Raw genomic sequence first — 16,776 nt, 5'->3', positions numbered from 1 at the left:
ACACTGCCAGGTATTTTATATAATATCGCGGTTCATCTTAATAGCGATCCTTAGAGAACCTGTGAGGTCTTAGCATCCCGGTAGCAGGTATGAACCCAGTCCACACACTCAGACATCAGGGAAAGGTTGCCTGATTTTTCTGACTTCCCTTCTGGCTCCCAGCCCTCGCCGAGCTGGCCTGGTGGGGAGTTCCACCCCTGCCGTCCTGGGGCTTGGCTACGCGGTCCTGTGGCGTCCAGTGGGTGGAGGGTAGGTGGGCAGCTCTGACCACCTTGGGTTGCTGCTGATCCATCGCTGCTTCTTCAGGCCTGGTTGTCCCTGGGCCTCCTCTGCCACCCGCATGTTACCGGTGGAACGGTGACTCCTGGGTTCTGGTCCTCTGGAGGGAAAGAATTCAACTGAGAGACGTAGAGTGGTTTTAAGCAGCAGGAGTTTTATTAAGCAAAGCAAAAGTACACCCTCAAGAAGGGAGGACAGTGAGCTGTCTAGGCACCAGAATCAGCCCCGCAGTGAGGGTAGGGCTGGGTTTTTCAAAATCGTGGCAAGTCCCTCCCTGTGTCCTGCATCATTGGATTGACAAGTTGATTGACAGCTTTAGGTTATATAACTTTTCTCCTTGTATGCAGACACTTACCCATAAGCACCCAATCGGAAATGGGGGTGGGGGTGGGGAACCACAATGGTAACTTATTATAAATACCGCATAATGAACCCCAGGTTAGTCTGAGTCACCTCTTAGGTCTGGGTGCACCTGCGCCAACCGGTGCTGATGGTTCGGAAAACCCTGTTGGGTTTTCAATATCTTGCTTGGTCCTCATAAGGCTGGAAACTTAGTGGTCCTTAACCACAAAAAGGGAGGATCTCTGGGCATGTTCTGGTCACCAGTGTCCAGGTGGGGAGGGAAAGATGACCCCATCCAGGATGGGGTGGGACCCACTCACGTCTGACTAGCTACCTAACATGGTCTTTAGTTCCACGGTCCGTTTCTTCCCATTTCTTTGAGGCCAGTTCTCAGAATTGTGGCAGCTTATGTCATGGCTACAGTCTGGTCGTCATGTAGTTAACTTCTTCCACCTGATGGGGGTTTCAGTATCTATAAGACAGCTCAAATGATATGGCTCAGAATATTATCTATAGCCCTTGAAGAGGAACTAAGGTCCTTGACTATGCTTAATGCCTAGACTATTATTATTCAGTCTTATTGGACTATTTCCCTTGTTTCTGCATCTTTTCACATCTCTGATTAAACTTACTCTTTGGCTAAAGTTTTTCCACAGACAAAAGGGAGGCTGAGGACATGGGGGGCAAGGACCGTAGGATCCTGCTCCGTTTCACCCAGGCCTGAAGTCTTATTGAAGCTGCTAGAGGTCCAGCCACCCTGTGGGGAACCCCGTGTAGGCTCCTCAGATTCTTTGGCTATCTCTGAGAAATTCCTCCCTTATCCTTTCTTTCTTTCTTTCTTTCTTTTATTTTTGTGGTATACGGGCCTCTCACTGTTGTGGTCTCTCCCCCACTGTGGAGCACAGGCTCCAGATGCACAGGCTCAGTGGCCATGGCTCATGGGCCCAGCCACTCTGCGGCATGTGGGATCTTCCCGGACCAGGGCACGAACCCATGTCCCCTGCATCGGCAGGCGGACTCTCAACCACTGCGCCACCAGGGAAGCCCCCCTCCTGACTTTTTAAATGCAGCCTAGAGGACTGGAGAGCAGGAACCCATGGATCTGGCTGGAGGGAAGTGAACAGTTGATAGAAAGAGCAAATATTTAAGGGGACTGACCATGCGCCACGTAGGGTGGTAACATTGTGCACCCATTAATATTCACTTAGTCTTCCTAACAATCCTGTACGTTGATGCTGTTTGATCCCCATTTTACAGAGGAGACAGTATGGCTCAGAGAGGTTGATGGCTTGCCCAAGGTCACACAGCCAGGAAGAGGTGGAGTCAGGTCTCAGCTAGCTCCAAAAGCAGCAATCTTGCTCGACCCCACTGCCTTTCTCAGTGCTGAAAAAAAAATAGAAAAGTGTCTTCATGGATTCAATGGGTGGAAAAATAGGGAAGGATGAACAAGTGGGCAGATTCAGACAGGTCCCAACACTCTGAACTTGCCCAGGAATAACAAGTAGCTGGTTAAAGCTCAGGTATTGAGAGCAGAGACTGTGCTAGTGCTGTGAGGGATTCAATAAACCAAATGAAAAATGACACAGGAGGAGATCTTGCCCTCAGGGAGTTAATAACTGAGTCCAGGGGTGACCTTCCAGTTAAAGGACACTCTACTTAAAAAGAAGAACCCCTGGCCAGTCACTCCTGAGTTAACCCTCTGTGCTACTGAGGGCACGGTCTGAGCCCAGAGCTGGGCTGAGGGCTACACACCCCATCCTCCAGATCCGAACGCAGCCTTTCCCTCAGAGGTTTACGTCTGCATGGGGCACAGTGCCTGAGGCCAGAAGGGTGGCTGTGTGGGCGTGGAGAGCCCAGCGCACGGCATCTGGGGGCTGGATTCAAATCCTGACTTGGAAGTATTCTCCATTTCTCCCGGGTTATTGCCCTGATGAGCTGTCCCTACATAAAGGCAGCGTGTTCTGTTTATCAGTTTTATCATGTGTGTGTCTTCTATCAGCCCAGGAATGTGTCATTTCTGTTTGCTGTGTAATAGTCCCCAAAAGAAAAACATATGTCCTTCCAGTCCTGGAGCGGGTGGTAGAGATTGTTAGGTTACCTCTATAAGAAAAAAATTGGGGGGACTTCCCTGGTGGTCCAGTGGTTAGGACTCCACGCTTCCACTGCAGGGGGCACAGGTTCGATCCCTATCAGGGAACTAAGATCCTGCAAGCCATGTGGTGCAGCCAAAAAAAAAAAGAAAGAAAGAAAAGAAAAATTGATAAAGACTTCCCCCCACCCCAAACTCTCAAGGTGTCTGGAGGGACAGGTTTGGGTCACCCCCTGCCTGTGCAATTATAACCCACACAGGGAGACTTACTGGAGGCAGAGTTTATCACGGGGTCCAGGAAGATGTTGTGAATGAAGGGGATACAGCACTTCAGCCAGGGGGACCCACCTGGTCAGAGCAGAGTTGGAGAGCAGAGAAGTTAGTGAGAGCAGCTGCTGGAGGGCGTGTGGAGCCCTTCTGTCACCAGCCATCCAGAGAAATGGAGAGGACCAGGAGAGCAGGAGGTATGAGGGCTGGATTTTAAGAGTTGTTCACTTGCTTAAATGCTGCCCACTTAAGTGAACCAGAAAGACCTCAGAGTGGCGAGCAGCTGCCACAAAGCCCATGCAGTTTATTATAAGGACAGACAGGCACTGACCCGGAATAGCTGTGCGCAGCATAAGGGCTCATCTGATGAGCAGCTGAACAGAACATGTTGGTAGCAGCCAGAAGTGACCACTAACTACAGAACATGACAACTCATTCACGAGACATCACACACATTTCTTCTCTCTGTGAGTTTTCATGGGCCTGGGCCACAGTCCATTAATGAGGGAATCAGTTTGCATTCTGTGGACCCCAACCAGCCCTCAGTGAGTGGGAGAAAAGCCGTTGTGAGCACAGGGTGGTCACCTTCAGTCACCTTGTGGGAGGGACTGGCTGTGGGTGTCCTTTTGTCTGCCAAGGGTAGATGTGGACTGGGCTACAATGGATTTCCAATGGTCTAGATTCAAAACAAGTTGATTCCAATCAAGTTAATTTGTCCAATTATGTTTAGGGTTACTTTGGTTAGTGTTGAGTAACCAATTCATCATTTCAACTTGTAGTAACAAAATAGACTCAGAGGCATACATAAATACCTCGTGTATTGAAATTCCTGAAGAAAACGTATCTTTCTATTATATGCCTACAACTCTCTATTTGTTTTGTTTTACTTTGAATTTTTAGGGGTGCTTTTTATCATTTTATTTCATTATTATTTTTTATTTATTTATTTATTTTTGGCTGCGCTGGGTCTTCACTGCTGTGTGCAGGCTTTGTCTAGTTGCAGTGAGCAGGGGCTACTCTTCGTTGCGGTGCGTGGGCTTCTCATTGTGGTGGCTTCTCTTGTTGCAGAGCATGGGCCCTAGGCGCGCCGTCTTCAGTAGTTGTGGCACGCGGGCTCGTGGGCTCTAGAGCGCAGGCTCAGTAGTTGTGGCTCACGGGGTTAGTTGCTCCGCAGCATGTGGGATCTTCCCAGACCAGGGCTTGAACCCATGTCCCCTGAATTGGCAGGCGGATTCTTAACCACTGAGCCACCAGGGAAGTCCCGAGGGGTGCTTTTTAAATTTAACTTTTTTATAAATTATGTAACAGTTAAATGATAATTAACATGGTTCCAAAGTCAAATCTACAAAAGTAGCTATATTCAAAGAAGTTTAGTTTCTAGTTTTCTCCCCTCCGCCCTATTCCCTCTTTCCTCTATAAGGGACCATTTAAAATTTTTCTTATGGTTTATTCTTTTATTATCTAATGTGATTTTTTGATATTTGAAGATTTATTGGAAATGTAGAGCAGGGCAGTATGCCACGTCCAGGCACTGGGAGTGTAAATAGCTGGGTATTGAGAGGCTCACAGTCTATGGAATCAATGGGACCCAAGATGCCACAGAAACAGATACCAAATGCAATGGGACACAGGGGAGGACACACCCATCTGTCCTCCAGGAAGTGACGGGCCTGGACCAGGACTAGGGTGAGGCAAGTGAGGCACTCAGTGCAGGTATCAAGTTTAAGGAGGCACCAAAAAAAAAAAAAAGCAATAAATAAGATAATAATCTTTTCTTGCAATATTTGTAAAAATCAAAATTAATGCCAAAAATTCCATAATAAACAAAATTTCAAAAAATTCTAAAAAGACAGGATCAGACCCTGTGTCACATGTATCAGCCTAGCCCCAGCCCTGCAGGGGGCATTTCAGGGTTGGGACTTTTGAAAGAGAAGTGGAGGAAGGGCATCCCCTGCAGGAGGAACAGTACATACAGCGGCTCAGAGATCTGAAAGGGCTCCAAGGTCTGGAGAGCCTTGGGTAGCTTGTCACAGACACTGACATGCTGTTGAGTTGTGGCCAGTGGTAGGAGAAAAGAAGATTGGGACTGAGAAGGGCCTTGAACATCTGGGAACAAAGGGGAGCCAGTGGAAGCCTTTAAAATGAGGAGGATGGTGGAGGTGCTGGAGGGGAAGGAGGAACGAAGCGCGTGTTGCAGGCCCTACATTGTGGAAGGTTCCGCTGGTTTAACGTTTTGATGCTTGAAGCAGTAAGCTCCAGTCATCTAGAACATTCTCCTGACGTGGAATTCTCACTGTCCTTTCCCCATAGGAATCTGTGGGGAAGAGCCACAGGAAGGGTCACCCACTGGAACTTATTTAGGAGGCTGCAAGATACACTCCTTGAGGTGTAGAGGGAGTGTGTTGTACACTGGGAAATCTCCAAGCAGATTCGATCTTGTGACACACACACCTCTCCTCAAATCCTTCCTCAGCTTCCTGCTGCCCCTTAGGCCCTCAACTTGGCTTTCCAGACAGCTGATCCCCCCACGCCCCCGCTTCACTCTCACCACCCTTCATTCACATCCTCGCTACCCTCCAGCTGCACTGAACTGCTTTTTTTGTCTCAAATGGCCAAGTTCTTGCTGACTCCAGCCTTTGCCCCGCTCTCTCCTCTGTCTGGGACCCTTTCTCCCAGCCCCATAGCTCATCCCTCCTTCTTGACTCCCTTTGTCTGGGCGAGGCCCCCAGTCGGAGTCAACTCCTAGTAAACACTCAGTAAATATTTGTTGAATGTATGAACACTACGAAAAGTTGGCTTGTCTGTCTTGGCCTTCTACCTTTACACTGCTGTGTGACTTTGAGCAAGTCACCTCCCCTCTCTGTGCTTCAGTTTCCCAGCCTTCAAAATGAAGGGTTGGACTTGAACCTCCCTAAAGTCTCATCTAGACCTAGTGACAGAGACCATCATGATTCCACTAATCTTGTGCCTTCTCTCCTTTCCCTTTGAAGATGACACCAAGTTGAATCCCTATGCAGAAGGAGAGGGTGAGTACAGAACTGCCTGCCCCTCTTCAACACACCACTGCCTCTTGGACCCACCCTGGAAGAGGGTGCAGCCATCACCTGGCCTCTTTGCTTTTACTCTGAGTGGGGGAGGGGGAAACAACAGCAGCCTGCGCTTCCCAGACTTCCTGCTGGGTGGGAAGGCAGGGGGCTTCTGGGAACAGACCCCCTAGACTGAAGGAGCAAATCTACATCTAGACATTTCTCATCTCAGCCAGGAACCTCCTGTGGTTCTTCTCCCGGCCTCTGTGCCCTTGAGTATCCGCTTCCCTGATAGGAGTGAGAGGAGGAAGTGAGGGCTAAGCTAGGGCAGGCATGGCTGTGTGGCCTGTGGCCCTGGCTTCTGTCTCCAGGGGCCTCCCAGCCAATGAGGGGTGGAGAGCAGCTTCTCTCACTCAAGTGGCTTGCCAGAGAGTACATAAACGTTGCCCACCACAATTTTTACAGGGTGCCAGAAGGTGGGGTCCCCTTTCCCCAGGACTGCCTGGGGGATAACCTCCTCTCTGGGGACATGGGGTGACCCCACCCCTACCCTGCCCTTTGCCCAGAGCCAGCTCAAGCCCTTGCTGCAACTACCACAAAGGGGAGATGGAAGAACCTTCCGGCCCCAGGGGCTGGGAGACTGTTACCTGGGCTCCAGCAGGAGAGGAGGGGCTATTAACGCAGCACATCTTAATGGGGTCTCCCACGGGAGACGGAGCCATTGCTGCTCTGTGGGCTGTGGGTGTGAATGTACACGTGTGTCTGTTGGGCTGTGGGGAAGCAGGGGGCCCTGGGCCACGTTCCCCTTACTCTGCACCATGTGCTCATCAGCCCAAGCTCTGCCCCTCAGATCATAGGGTCACTGAAGGCTGAGGTCTGACGGCCAGCTCAGGAGAGGCCAGCTTGGGGCTTGTCATCACAGCTCCCCCAGCTCTTGGCAGATGGAGGCATGAACCACGCACAGGAGTGCCCCAGGATGGTTTCTCTCCTGGTTTATTTTTCTGCTGACAGAGAAACGGGGATGGGGAACATAATGATTGTGGATGCACACAACATCTTATTAAAAATCTCTACCCACTGTTGACTCCCATTCCACCCACCAGCGATGTAAAGTGGATTCAACATTTGTGTTGCTTACATGCTCATCTGTCTTCTCTGTGTCGTTATCTCCACATCCTTTTAGGGCAGGGAGAAGGAGCAAAAGCCACCCCAGGTAATATCAGGGAACTAGGTTTCTTGGAGGCTGGCACTAACTGTGTCCTTGGACAAATCCCTTCATCTCTCTGTATTTCCATTCCTTCAGCCGTACGAGAAAGGGGTTGGACTGGATGAGCTTCCAGTTCGATAGTCTATGGAAAATACCCAGTCTTCTCCTGGGGAATGTATTTCAAATGCTTGGAATGTTCACAAAGAGTGTCTGCTGGTTTCTTAGCCCTCCGAGTGTCTAGTTCATTTCTTTTATTGAGTTCCTCTGATGGGTCTGCCGGTTTTTCTAAGAGTTGAAAACACAGAGATGACTAAGACACTGTCCTTGCCCTACAGGAGGTCACAATCTGGTAGTGGACAGTGACAGGTAAAGATGTGGTCATTTTGCTATCATGATAACTAACACTTTTTAAAGTTGTCCAAGATACCTGCCGTGATCCTCAGCAGTTGACATGAATTATCTCATTTTCACCCTCTCAATAACCCTACCGGGTACTTAACATTATTATCCTTGTGCTACAGAAACGATAACCGAGACACAGAGAAGTTAAATAATTTGCCCAAGGTCACACAGCTCGTAAGTAGCAGAGCCTGGATTTGAATCCAGGCAGCCAGGCTCCAGATCCCAAGTCTTAACCATCACATGCCCTTTGTGAATTCCTTCAAAGAACTTATATGGGATGGGTACTGGAGAGAAATTTTATGATCCTTAGTAGACATTTGGGCAACTTTTAAGCGATTTTGGAAAACCACCTGAACCGTGCTAAGAACAAAGTTCATGTCATACTCATAATGGTTCCACCGACTCCACCTTTTCATGTATTTGATAAGTAGACCTGAAGGTTCTGTCGGCTTTCATCTCTGGGACTTTGTCAGAACCCAGGACCCCATGACCCCACCTTCCTTGTTCCCCTGACCTAATGGTCTCTCCACAGGCCTTCAGAACAACCTGTCCCCCAAGACAAAGGGCCCCCCCTTGCACCTGGGCACCATCGTGGGCATCGTGCTGGCCGTCCTCCTCTTGGCGGCCATCATCCTGGCCGGGATCTATATCAATGGCCACCCCACCTCCAACACTGCGCTCTTCTTCATCGAGGTCAGTGCAGGATTGAGCTACCGCTCTGGCGTCTGCATCTGCATCAGTGTTTCCCCAGCCTTTCAATACCTGCCTCTCCCCATCTCATCCCTCACCCGCCACGTGCCGGCCTCCTGTTTCCACCTGAGGGACTTCATTGACTCCATCCAGGCACATCTTGCACTGGCGGGCACCCTCTGAGTCCCTAACCCCCCAGGGCTTGACCCCTCAGGACTCCTCCAGCCCTCTTGTCCTGTTGAGCAGCCTCTGCTTTTGCGCTCCCATTTGTGAAATCAGAACAGTCCCCAGAAGAAAGAAAGAGGCCAAAAACGCCTCACATGCCCCTTGAGTGTTGTGCAACCATCCCTAATGATTTATGGTCTCTCACACCCAACTTCCAGGCCTAGTGCTTATTCAAAGCCATAATGGAACTGAGGTCTCTGCCTCTTGGCCTGCTGTGTGCGATTTTCGATTCGATTTGACAGGCCATAGTAATCATAAGAGTTGCTCTGTCTGGGAGCTTTTGTTGAGGATGCTGCAGTTTGCAACATCTCAGGATTCAGAAGAGTCAGCCTGAGGTGCAGCATGGGAAGTAAGGCCTGCGCCCCTTCACTCTGGGCCACAGCGCTCAGCAGCCCCTGCCCCAGCCCCCTACTCTCGGCATCTGACCAGCTCTCTGAATCCTACAGTGATGGGGCATCTGGGACTGCAGTCCTCCACATGGGTCACAAGCCCCAACCTCATCACCCAGAGGCCTAGGTCGTTCCCTCCTCTCTTTTTTTTTTTTTTTTTTTTTGCGGCACGCGGGCCTCTCACTGCTGTGGCCTCTCCCCCTGAGGAGCACAGGCTCCGGACACACAGGCCCAGCGGCCACGGCCCATGGGCCCAGCCGCTCCACGGCACGCAGGATCCTCCCGGGCCGGGGCACGAACCCGCGTCCCCTGCATCGGCAGGCGGACTCCCAACCACTGCGCCACCAGGGAAGCCCCCTCCTCTCTGTTTAGATGCCCCCCGTTTCTTATGAATTCTAACCAGTCATTCTTAGCTTAAGATTAAGACCTACTGAGGCTAAGGCCAACCTTGTTTCTCCTGGGGAACCTGCAGATCCCCAGCCACAGGGATGCTGACCACAGGTCCGATGGAGGCCTGGGAATCTGCATTTCCTCCAGCTCCCCAGCTCTGATGCAGGACCTGTACTGTCTGGAGGGTTATCTTAACGTTTCCAGAGCCTCCCAGATCATTCCATCTCTTACCCACTCCCTCACTTTCCACAGTCTCAGGACTCCACTCAGTGTGCTGCTGCGCTTTTCACCTTGCGTCCTGCAGTCCACACGGCGAGGAATAAAATGACCTCTTCCTTCCCAACTCCTGGGGCTCCCAGCAGGTTTCCCAGGGGGGCGAAGGATCACAGCCGGGAGCCTTCTGGGGGAGAGGGCCCTAAACTTCACCCTCCACCAGCACCTTTGAGAAGTGCTCAGAGCCGTCCCCCGGGGGAAGGGGGAGGGAGGGGAGGGTCCCAGGGGAGGGATCGCGCCCACTGACTCTGCGCCTGTGTCCCCGCAGCGGAGACCTCGCCGCTGGCCGGCCATGAAGTTCCGCAGCCACCTTAACCACTCCACCTACACAGAAGTTGAGCCCTCAGGCCACGAGAAGGAGGGCTTCGTGGAGGCCGAGCAGTGCTGAGAGCGCCAGGTCTCCCGTGGAAGGGTAGGAAGGAAGACCCGGGGACCTCAGCAAACGAGTCAAAGCAAAGCAGAGAAGTGACCTTCCTTGGCCTCCTCTGAACACACCCTGGCTGGGAAGATGAGCCCATGGTCTGTGGCGCCAGAGCTATAGTTTGGCCATTACACCCCAACTATTGAAGCAGGAGGCAGAAAAGCAACCACATTGAACTTTTAAGGAACAGTAACCTAATTTCAGCCTGCTTTGATGCCAGGGGTCTCCCCTTCTGAGTCTCTCAATGGTCTACTCTGTAGCTGCCTCAGAGATCCCCTCCCACCTGGAGACGGCCAGATGCCCTGCTCCGGTCACCTAACGCCCCTGCATATGACACGCGAGAACCCAGCTCTAGACTGGGGCCGCTGTATTCCAGGGTCCATAGACTCAAGAGCTGGTCCTCAAGGCTATGGATGCAGCATAATTTGCCCCAGCTTCCGTGCTCTGGAAGTCTGAAGAAGGAGTTCTCTCCATCTGTTAAAACACAGGTGTGGCTGCTCCCAGCCCTTTTGGCAAGCCACTGACCGGCATGCCGGCATCAGAAGAAAGCCAAAGGAGAGAAGAAAGAACTTGTGGGAAGATTGTATTTTTAGGCTTCACTACCCCAGCTTGACGTTTCTGCTGAGAACCAGTACTTCTGCAACAAACATGTGTGTTGCCTGTGTTGCGGGCTTTATCCAACTGCAGCCCAGCCCGGGCCTGGCAAGCCGTGCTGTGCATGGCCGCGTCTACCCTGCGGGCTCTTCATTCCAATGGCACGTTTGGTGTCCACTGTATTCACTGGCCTGGTCTTCTGTCAGTGCCAGTAAGTACCTCCAAAGGCAGGGCCTGCCTGATTAATATTTTTCCTCCTCTGAGCTGGAATTTTATAGCCATTAAAGAGAAACAAGGTGGAGAGAGGGCTTCTTGAAACATACCCAGCAGGGAGCTTCAGTTGAAAAGCAAAGCCTCCAGAGGGATTGGGATAGAGGAAGCTGGTGTGGGAAAGAGGGACTTTATACGTAAGACCTTGACCTGGAAAGTTGCTTGCATCTCCCCAGCTCTGCCGGAAGTTCTTGGGGCAGAGAGTTTAGACTCCTAAACTTAACCTGCTTTTAAGGGAGTTCTGTCCCAGGGATGAGTTGGGGTTGCTTCTGAAGAGCATTTCAAGTGAAAACCTATAGTTCACCCTCATTCAAAGTAAAAAAACATCATCAGCAAATAAATATTAAATCACAGTCTCCACTTAGTCACATCCTTTTATGCATGTCACCGGGATGCTGCCAAAGAAAGAAGTTAGTTTAAATACAAGGCCTCCTGAGGCGGGGGTAGGGAGTCTGCCAATAACCAGGCACATCCAAACACTGGGCTGAAGGTTTTCCAGATGTTTCATGGTTTATCCTTGGTGAGGATGGTAACAATCAGAGTGGGAAACGTGCTGGACCTCGGCTATCTATATGTATTCTTCATAAACCAGGCAAAGGAATAGCTATGGTTTTGAGAAATCGTATCAGAATTTGTGAAAGTGAAAAGGTAATGCAGCAAAGAGAATAGGATTCTTTTCAAGCTTCTGAAGGACAGAAAGGTCTGAAACAGAGCTCTCTTAATGGGAAAATTGCAGCCAGGCACTGAAATACTCCAGGCTCCCAGCACTGCTGGCTGGCAGGAGGGTGATTTTTGCCCTTGCCGGACCAGCAGAGCATCTATGACTTTTGTGTGTCTAAAATGGCCAGTGGGGCAGTCCCCACTGTGGCCAAATGCAGTGCACAGCTCCGTGGATCCCACTCCCAAACTCCAGCACACTTCTTCCCAATGGGAGCCCTTCCGATTGTTCTGATTCCTGGAGGGGAAGAACACAAGAGTGAAGAAACGGGCGGTGATGTCCTGAGGTCTCTGCCGGTAACACTGCAGGTAGAGAGAGAAAGCATGAGATAGCTCGGACCAGTCACAGCAAGCCTAGCTGGCGCCTGGGATGACAGTGGTGAGGGCAGTGGAGCTGTTTGGTAGCAGGTAGCCTGGTTTGTTAACAGCAACAAAGAACTAAAGATGTGTCCCTAAGAGAGGCCCCTGGACACTAAGAGTCCCTCAAGCCACAACAAAGTGCTCCTAGGAAACAGCCAGCAACTCGCAGAGTTAACACTGGTTCCCAGATATCCTTAGGATCTCTCACAAGATCAAGCATCTCTTAGACCCAGGAGTTTTACTCCAAGGTTTAGAGCGGGTTCTTTGGGTAACTATAGAGAGTGACTCACCTGCACAGCGAGTGACCAGAAGGAGACAGGGGTTTCATGGTCAACCAGCGAAGTGGTACTTCTGTGCACAGTCAACCACAGAGAGCTTGCAGACTTCCGGTCCCCTCCATCCCACAGGCAGATACAATGACTGTGACAGGAAGCTTCAACCCCTTGAAACAGCTGTCTGTGTTGTACCCAGAAATCAGAAGCTCTCAGGGAGGCTCTGTTTTACACCAGAACTCTTAAGAGAGCCAACAAGAAAATGAGAAGAAGAAGAAGAATGCAGAGGCCAAGTGTGAGAGGAGACCCCTGGATCAGGCTGTGAGCACAACTTAGTTCCCCTTTAATCAGCTGCCCCTAGATTTGTGGATCTGTCCAGTCAGGCCCCTGGGGTTTCTGATTCTAGAACATGGGTGCCTATAAGCCCAGCCACCAACCCCAGTACCCAGAAATGCCCCAGGAAGAGCAGATGGGGTTTTTCAAGCTTGACTAACTGGCCGTCTCCCTTCCGCCATAATTAGGTATCACCAGCCACTCACCCCAGCTGGCCCCTGACTCTGGAAACTAACTCTTCAGGTCTTCAGGTCTCAGCCTGGAGCCTGAGGTTGAAAATGTCCTTTTGTCCCTGTTAGAGGTTCTCGGTGGGCCTATGGAAACGATCTTTAAAATGTGTGTGTTTTGCCAGGGCTTGCCTGTGTCACGTGTTCTTGTATGTATATATTTCGGTGTCTATCTATATTTATAGATAGATAGATAGATTATTGCTAAGAACATTGGATGAAGCTTGTAGCTGTGCTCAGCCTGTAGCTTGTTGTATTATATTAAGACAGTGGCAGAAGCTGCCAGCCAATCACACTATGTGAAAAGAAGAGTGTTCACCACCAGAGCTGATCACTTATTTCGTTGTGGGCAGAGCTAAGACTCTGTTCTCTGGGTACAGGAACAGATAAGAGATTTGCATGAAGCCCTGATCAGGGGCCACACCCAGACTCCCTACACCAGGTGGAGTCACAAATAAAATCAGCCTGTCTCTCACCATCTCCACCCTACCCCACCCCCAACGAAAAGTCACCTGAACTTACAGCACAATTCGAAGGATCTGGGATCTGAGGGCACACTAGCTGTTCTAAATGCAATGTATTCACATATTCAGCGTGAAAATTCCTTGCACGGATTTCAGTGTTAATAAAAGGCAACGTTCATTTACGACTTCTGCCGTGTACAAAATTAAATGCAAAGGATTTTGTGTGACATTCTACAAATCCTCGCACAGACTTGAGTCCTGATGACTGCCAGCTTCTCTAAGGACTGAGCTAAGGAGCAGAGGAACAGCCTCCAGCAATCTGCCCACCAGGGGTGCTCTTCCCAAACTCCTGTCCCACCTCAAGAGAAACAGCCTGGAAAGAGACTCCAGCTATTTATTCGTGGTTTGTAAGTCCCCGGAAGTAAACCTCATGGGTTTCTAATCTACTATATAGAAATACAGAATAAATGTGCTAAGCTGACACTGCCACATTTCTGGAGGCTTTGCCTTTGAACCACTTTAGTAGGCTCGTCGTTTTTATTACTTTGCATATTTTGCTCACAAAACATGGTTAAGCAAACCAAAACAAAAAGAGGAAAAATTTGAACTTCTTACAGCCAAAATCAGCTATGCCAAATTTCAGGCTCCAAAAACAAGCCAATTTATAAATAAGCATGCTGTGTTTGCCAAAGAAAGAGGAATGTGTTGGAGAAGGCCATGTGGATTGGTGAGAAAGCCCCCCAGCTGCTCCACAGTGCGTCAGGAGGCGGAGCTGCAGCCCCAGCCCTGCCCCTGAGGAGCTGTGTGTTGTCGGCCAAGTCACCCCACTTCTCTGAGCCTCTGTGAAATCAGGGGGTGGAGGACTTATTGATCTAAGGAGGGGATGTTTTCCTCTCCTTAGCAAATACGCTCATCTGTTTCTGTTTTGTTTGGTTTTTTCTAGTTCACAAGCAGCTCAGATGGAAGCATCCCTTTCGCTTCCATTATCTTGGTGAAGTGATCAACTTTGTTTGCCCGGGACTTCCCTGGCTCTAACACTGAGAGCCCTGTGTCCCAGGAAACCCCCTAGTCGAGAGCCCGCTGGGACAATTGGTTAGTCTATCCTTGGAGTCTATCCCGACCCCATTGGCTGAAGAGATGTTAACAAGCTCAAGTACTTGTAGAGCATCAGAGTCTTGGACTTACCTATTCAAAGTGTGGTCCACACAGGAATCCCCTGGGGGTCAGCTGGAAATGCAGAACTCAGGCCCACCCAACCCAGACCTACTGAGTCAGAATCTGCATTTGAGCAACTCCCCAGGTGACTGAAGTGAAACGCATGAACATTTGAGAAGCATTTCTAGGCAACAGTTTTACTGACATGATCACAGCCTGTCAGGTGGGGGGGGGGGGCAGAATTATTCCCCCATTTCTCAGATGAGGAAACTGAGGCTCAGGTGGTTTACTTATTTATTTATTCATTTGATCAATACTCATTAAGCACATACTGTGTGCCAGGCATCATTAAGTGACTTGCCCAAGGTCACACGGCTAGTGAGTAGCTGAGACAGTCCCCAAACCCAGGACTTTGGATTCCCATCCGGGGTTGTTCCCCGGGTACTGTGGGGTGACGCCAGAACCACGTGGCCACAGTGTAACAGGGAAGCTGATCTTCCAGGCCTGTAGAGAGTCTCAAGAAGATGTAGAACAACGACGTCAAATACATACTCTAGGGACTTTCTTGGCGGTCAAGTGGTTAAGACTTGGCGCTTCCAAAGCAGTGGACACGGGTTCGATCCCTGGTTGGGGAATTAAGATCCTGCGTGCCATGCGGCACAGTATGTACTTTTGGGTCCTGAAACCATGAGCTTATCATCTATTTATTTACACAGCCCAAGAGCTTAAAAATATCCTCATTTTTACTGCTTCCTTCTCACCCGGATCCCCCACTCCAATGACCCTCCGACGTGAAGATTTGGAAACACTCTCCGTAAGGCTTTAGAGAACACCAAGGCACCCCTCGGTGCTTATTTTCTTGAATGGACGGCAACTGATTCCTTCATTTTTCCCATGGGGCTGGAGAGAAGGGAGATGGGGAGGGGAGGGAGAATCCTTACTTGAACTGCTAACACCAAAGAGAAATTCTTCTGGGGACGATTTTTCTGATGTTCATAAAACATTTTTACATTTGGTCCCTAGAGATAGCTAACTCATACCCCCAGTTTTCCACAAAGCTAAAAGCATGGGAAAAGAAACATCTAAATATAAGCCACTAAAACCTCATCATACACTCCCAGGCTTGGGTGAGAACCTTTCCTTCCAGCTTCAGCGTTTCCTCTTCAAATTTTTCTATTCAGAAACTGACTGTCACCACCGGGGGTTCAGATGGAGTAGCCAAAATGTATGTATGTCTCATCGTGTCCAGCTGAGAAAGTCTGAAAAGCCTCAAAAAATAACAGATCCCCCCAAAATAAATAAATAAATAAATAAAAATAACAGATCCCATCTCTCCTCCACGGATCCGCCTTACACTCCCCTCAGTTTAGACCCCATTTTGAATACACAGTTTTGCTGCTCTCAACAAACTTGGACGCAGTGGGTCCAGTGCCTAATGGTGATTGTTTTGCCTTTACTCCCCTCTCCCAAGGAGCAGTAAGTAATTCCAAGAGCCTCCCTCAAGGTCAGAAGGGCAGCCTGCTCCAGGGCCCACAGTCTCCAGTGGCCAGAGCTGCAGACACCCCTCTCTGTTCCTTGGGTTTGGTTGGGTTGCACCCCACAGGCCTACAAGGCCTGTGCTTGCCCAGATTCAAGACCAAAGAAAGAGCCCGGAGTCAGCAACAGAGACATCGATGGTTTAACGGATGGGGGAGCTTACACGTCTGAAGCAGGGTCCTGGAGCGACACCCCACCACGTGCAGCAGACGGGCAGGCCATGGTGGCAGTCTTTGCTCCCAGGGGGAAGGAGTTGCCAGTTACAGGGAAATTGACATCAGGTGGGCTCATTAGTCACCAGGGAAACCAGTAGAAGGGCACGCCCCTCACTGCCCCTTTAACTAGAACAATCACTAGCTGGGGCCTGGGCCAAGTACCTAGGAAGGTCAGTCATGTGTGTAAGATATAGGCGAAGCATAGGCACTGGTCGGGCTGGGGATGTACAGAGAGCAAGAGAACAGCCATCTTAAGTGGTCCACCCATACAGGGCCCTTCTGCCCCAAGGCCTCTGTGCTCACAACTTTGGGCATTAGCAATGCTTACTTACAAAGGCCCCGATCTACTTATTTTTGTCCTCTGACATGATGATGATGGGGGCGTGGCAGCTCACATTTGCTAAGTGCTGACTGTGTTCCAGGCACTGTTTTATGAGAGTTATTTGTATTATCACCTATGGGGCAGATGCTACTGTTATCTCTACTTTACAGAGGAGGCCGCTGAGGCTCAGAGCGAGAGGGAATTTGCTCAAGGTCACCAGCAAGGTCACTCAGGAAATGTAACTAGAACTCGGCAAAGGTAACTAGAAGTCAGATGGACTTTGGCCCTCAGCTTTGGTTCCTGAGGCCAAA

The 16,776-nt window shown here is 50.1% G+C and overlaps 1 protein-coding gene across 2 annotated transcripts in view; it reads left to right on the top strand.

The window, feature by feature from the left end:
- The window catches only part of PLXDC1 (plexin domain containing 1), a 65,525-nt gene extending 51,775 nt beyond the window's left edge, over positions 1 to 13,750 (top strand). The window contains exons 12-14 of one of the 2 annotated variants that reach the window (XM_019924983.3): positions 5,968 to 6,003; positions 8,145 to 8,305; positions 9,848 to 13,750. In XM_019924983.3, the coding sequence (XP_019780542.2) occupies positions 5,968 to 6,003; positions 8,145 to 8,305; positions 9,848 to 9,967 (317 nt within the window). In that variant the 3' untranslated portion in view covers positions 9,968 to 13,750. The other variant, XM_073798331.1, reaches the window with a different exon arrangement.
- The last annotated feature ends 3,026 nt before the right edge of the window (positions 13,751 to 16,776 follow it).

The sequence above is a fragment of the Tursiops truncatus genome, chromosome 20 (assembly GCF_011762595.2).
Source record: "Tursiops truncatus isolate mTurTru1 chromosome 20, mTurTru1.mat.Y, whole genome shotgun sequence".
Lineage (NCBI taxonomy): Eukaryota > Metazoa > Chordata > Mammalia > Artiodactyla > Delphinidae > Tursiops > Tursiops truncatus.
The sequence above is the reverse complement of the archived record's forward strand: the minus strand, read 5'-3'. Positions and strand labels throughout refer to the sequence as shown.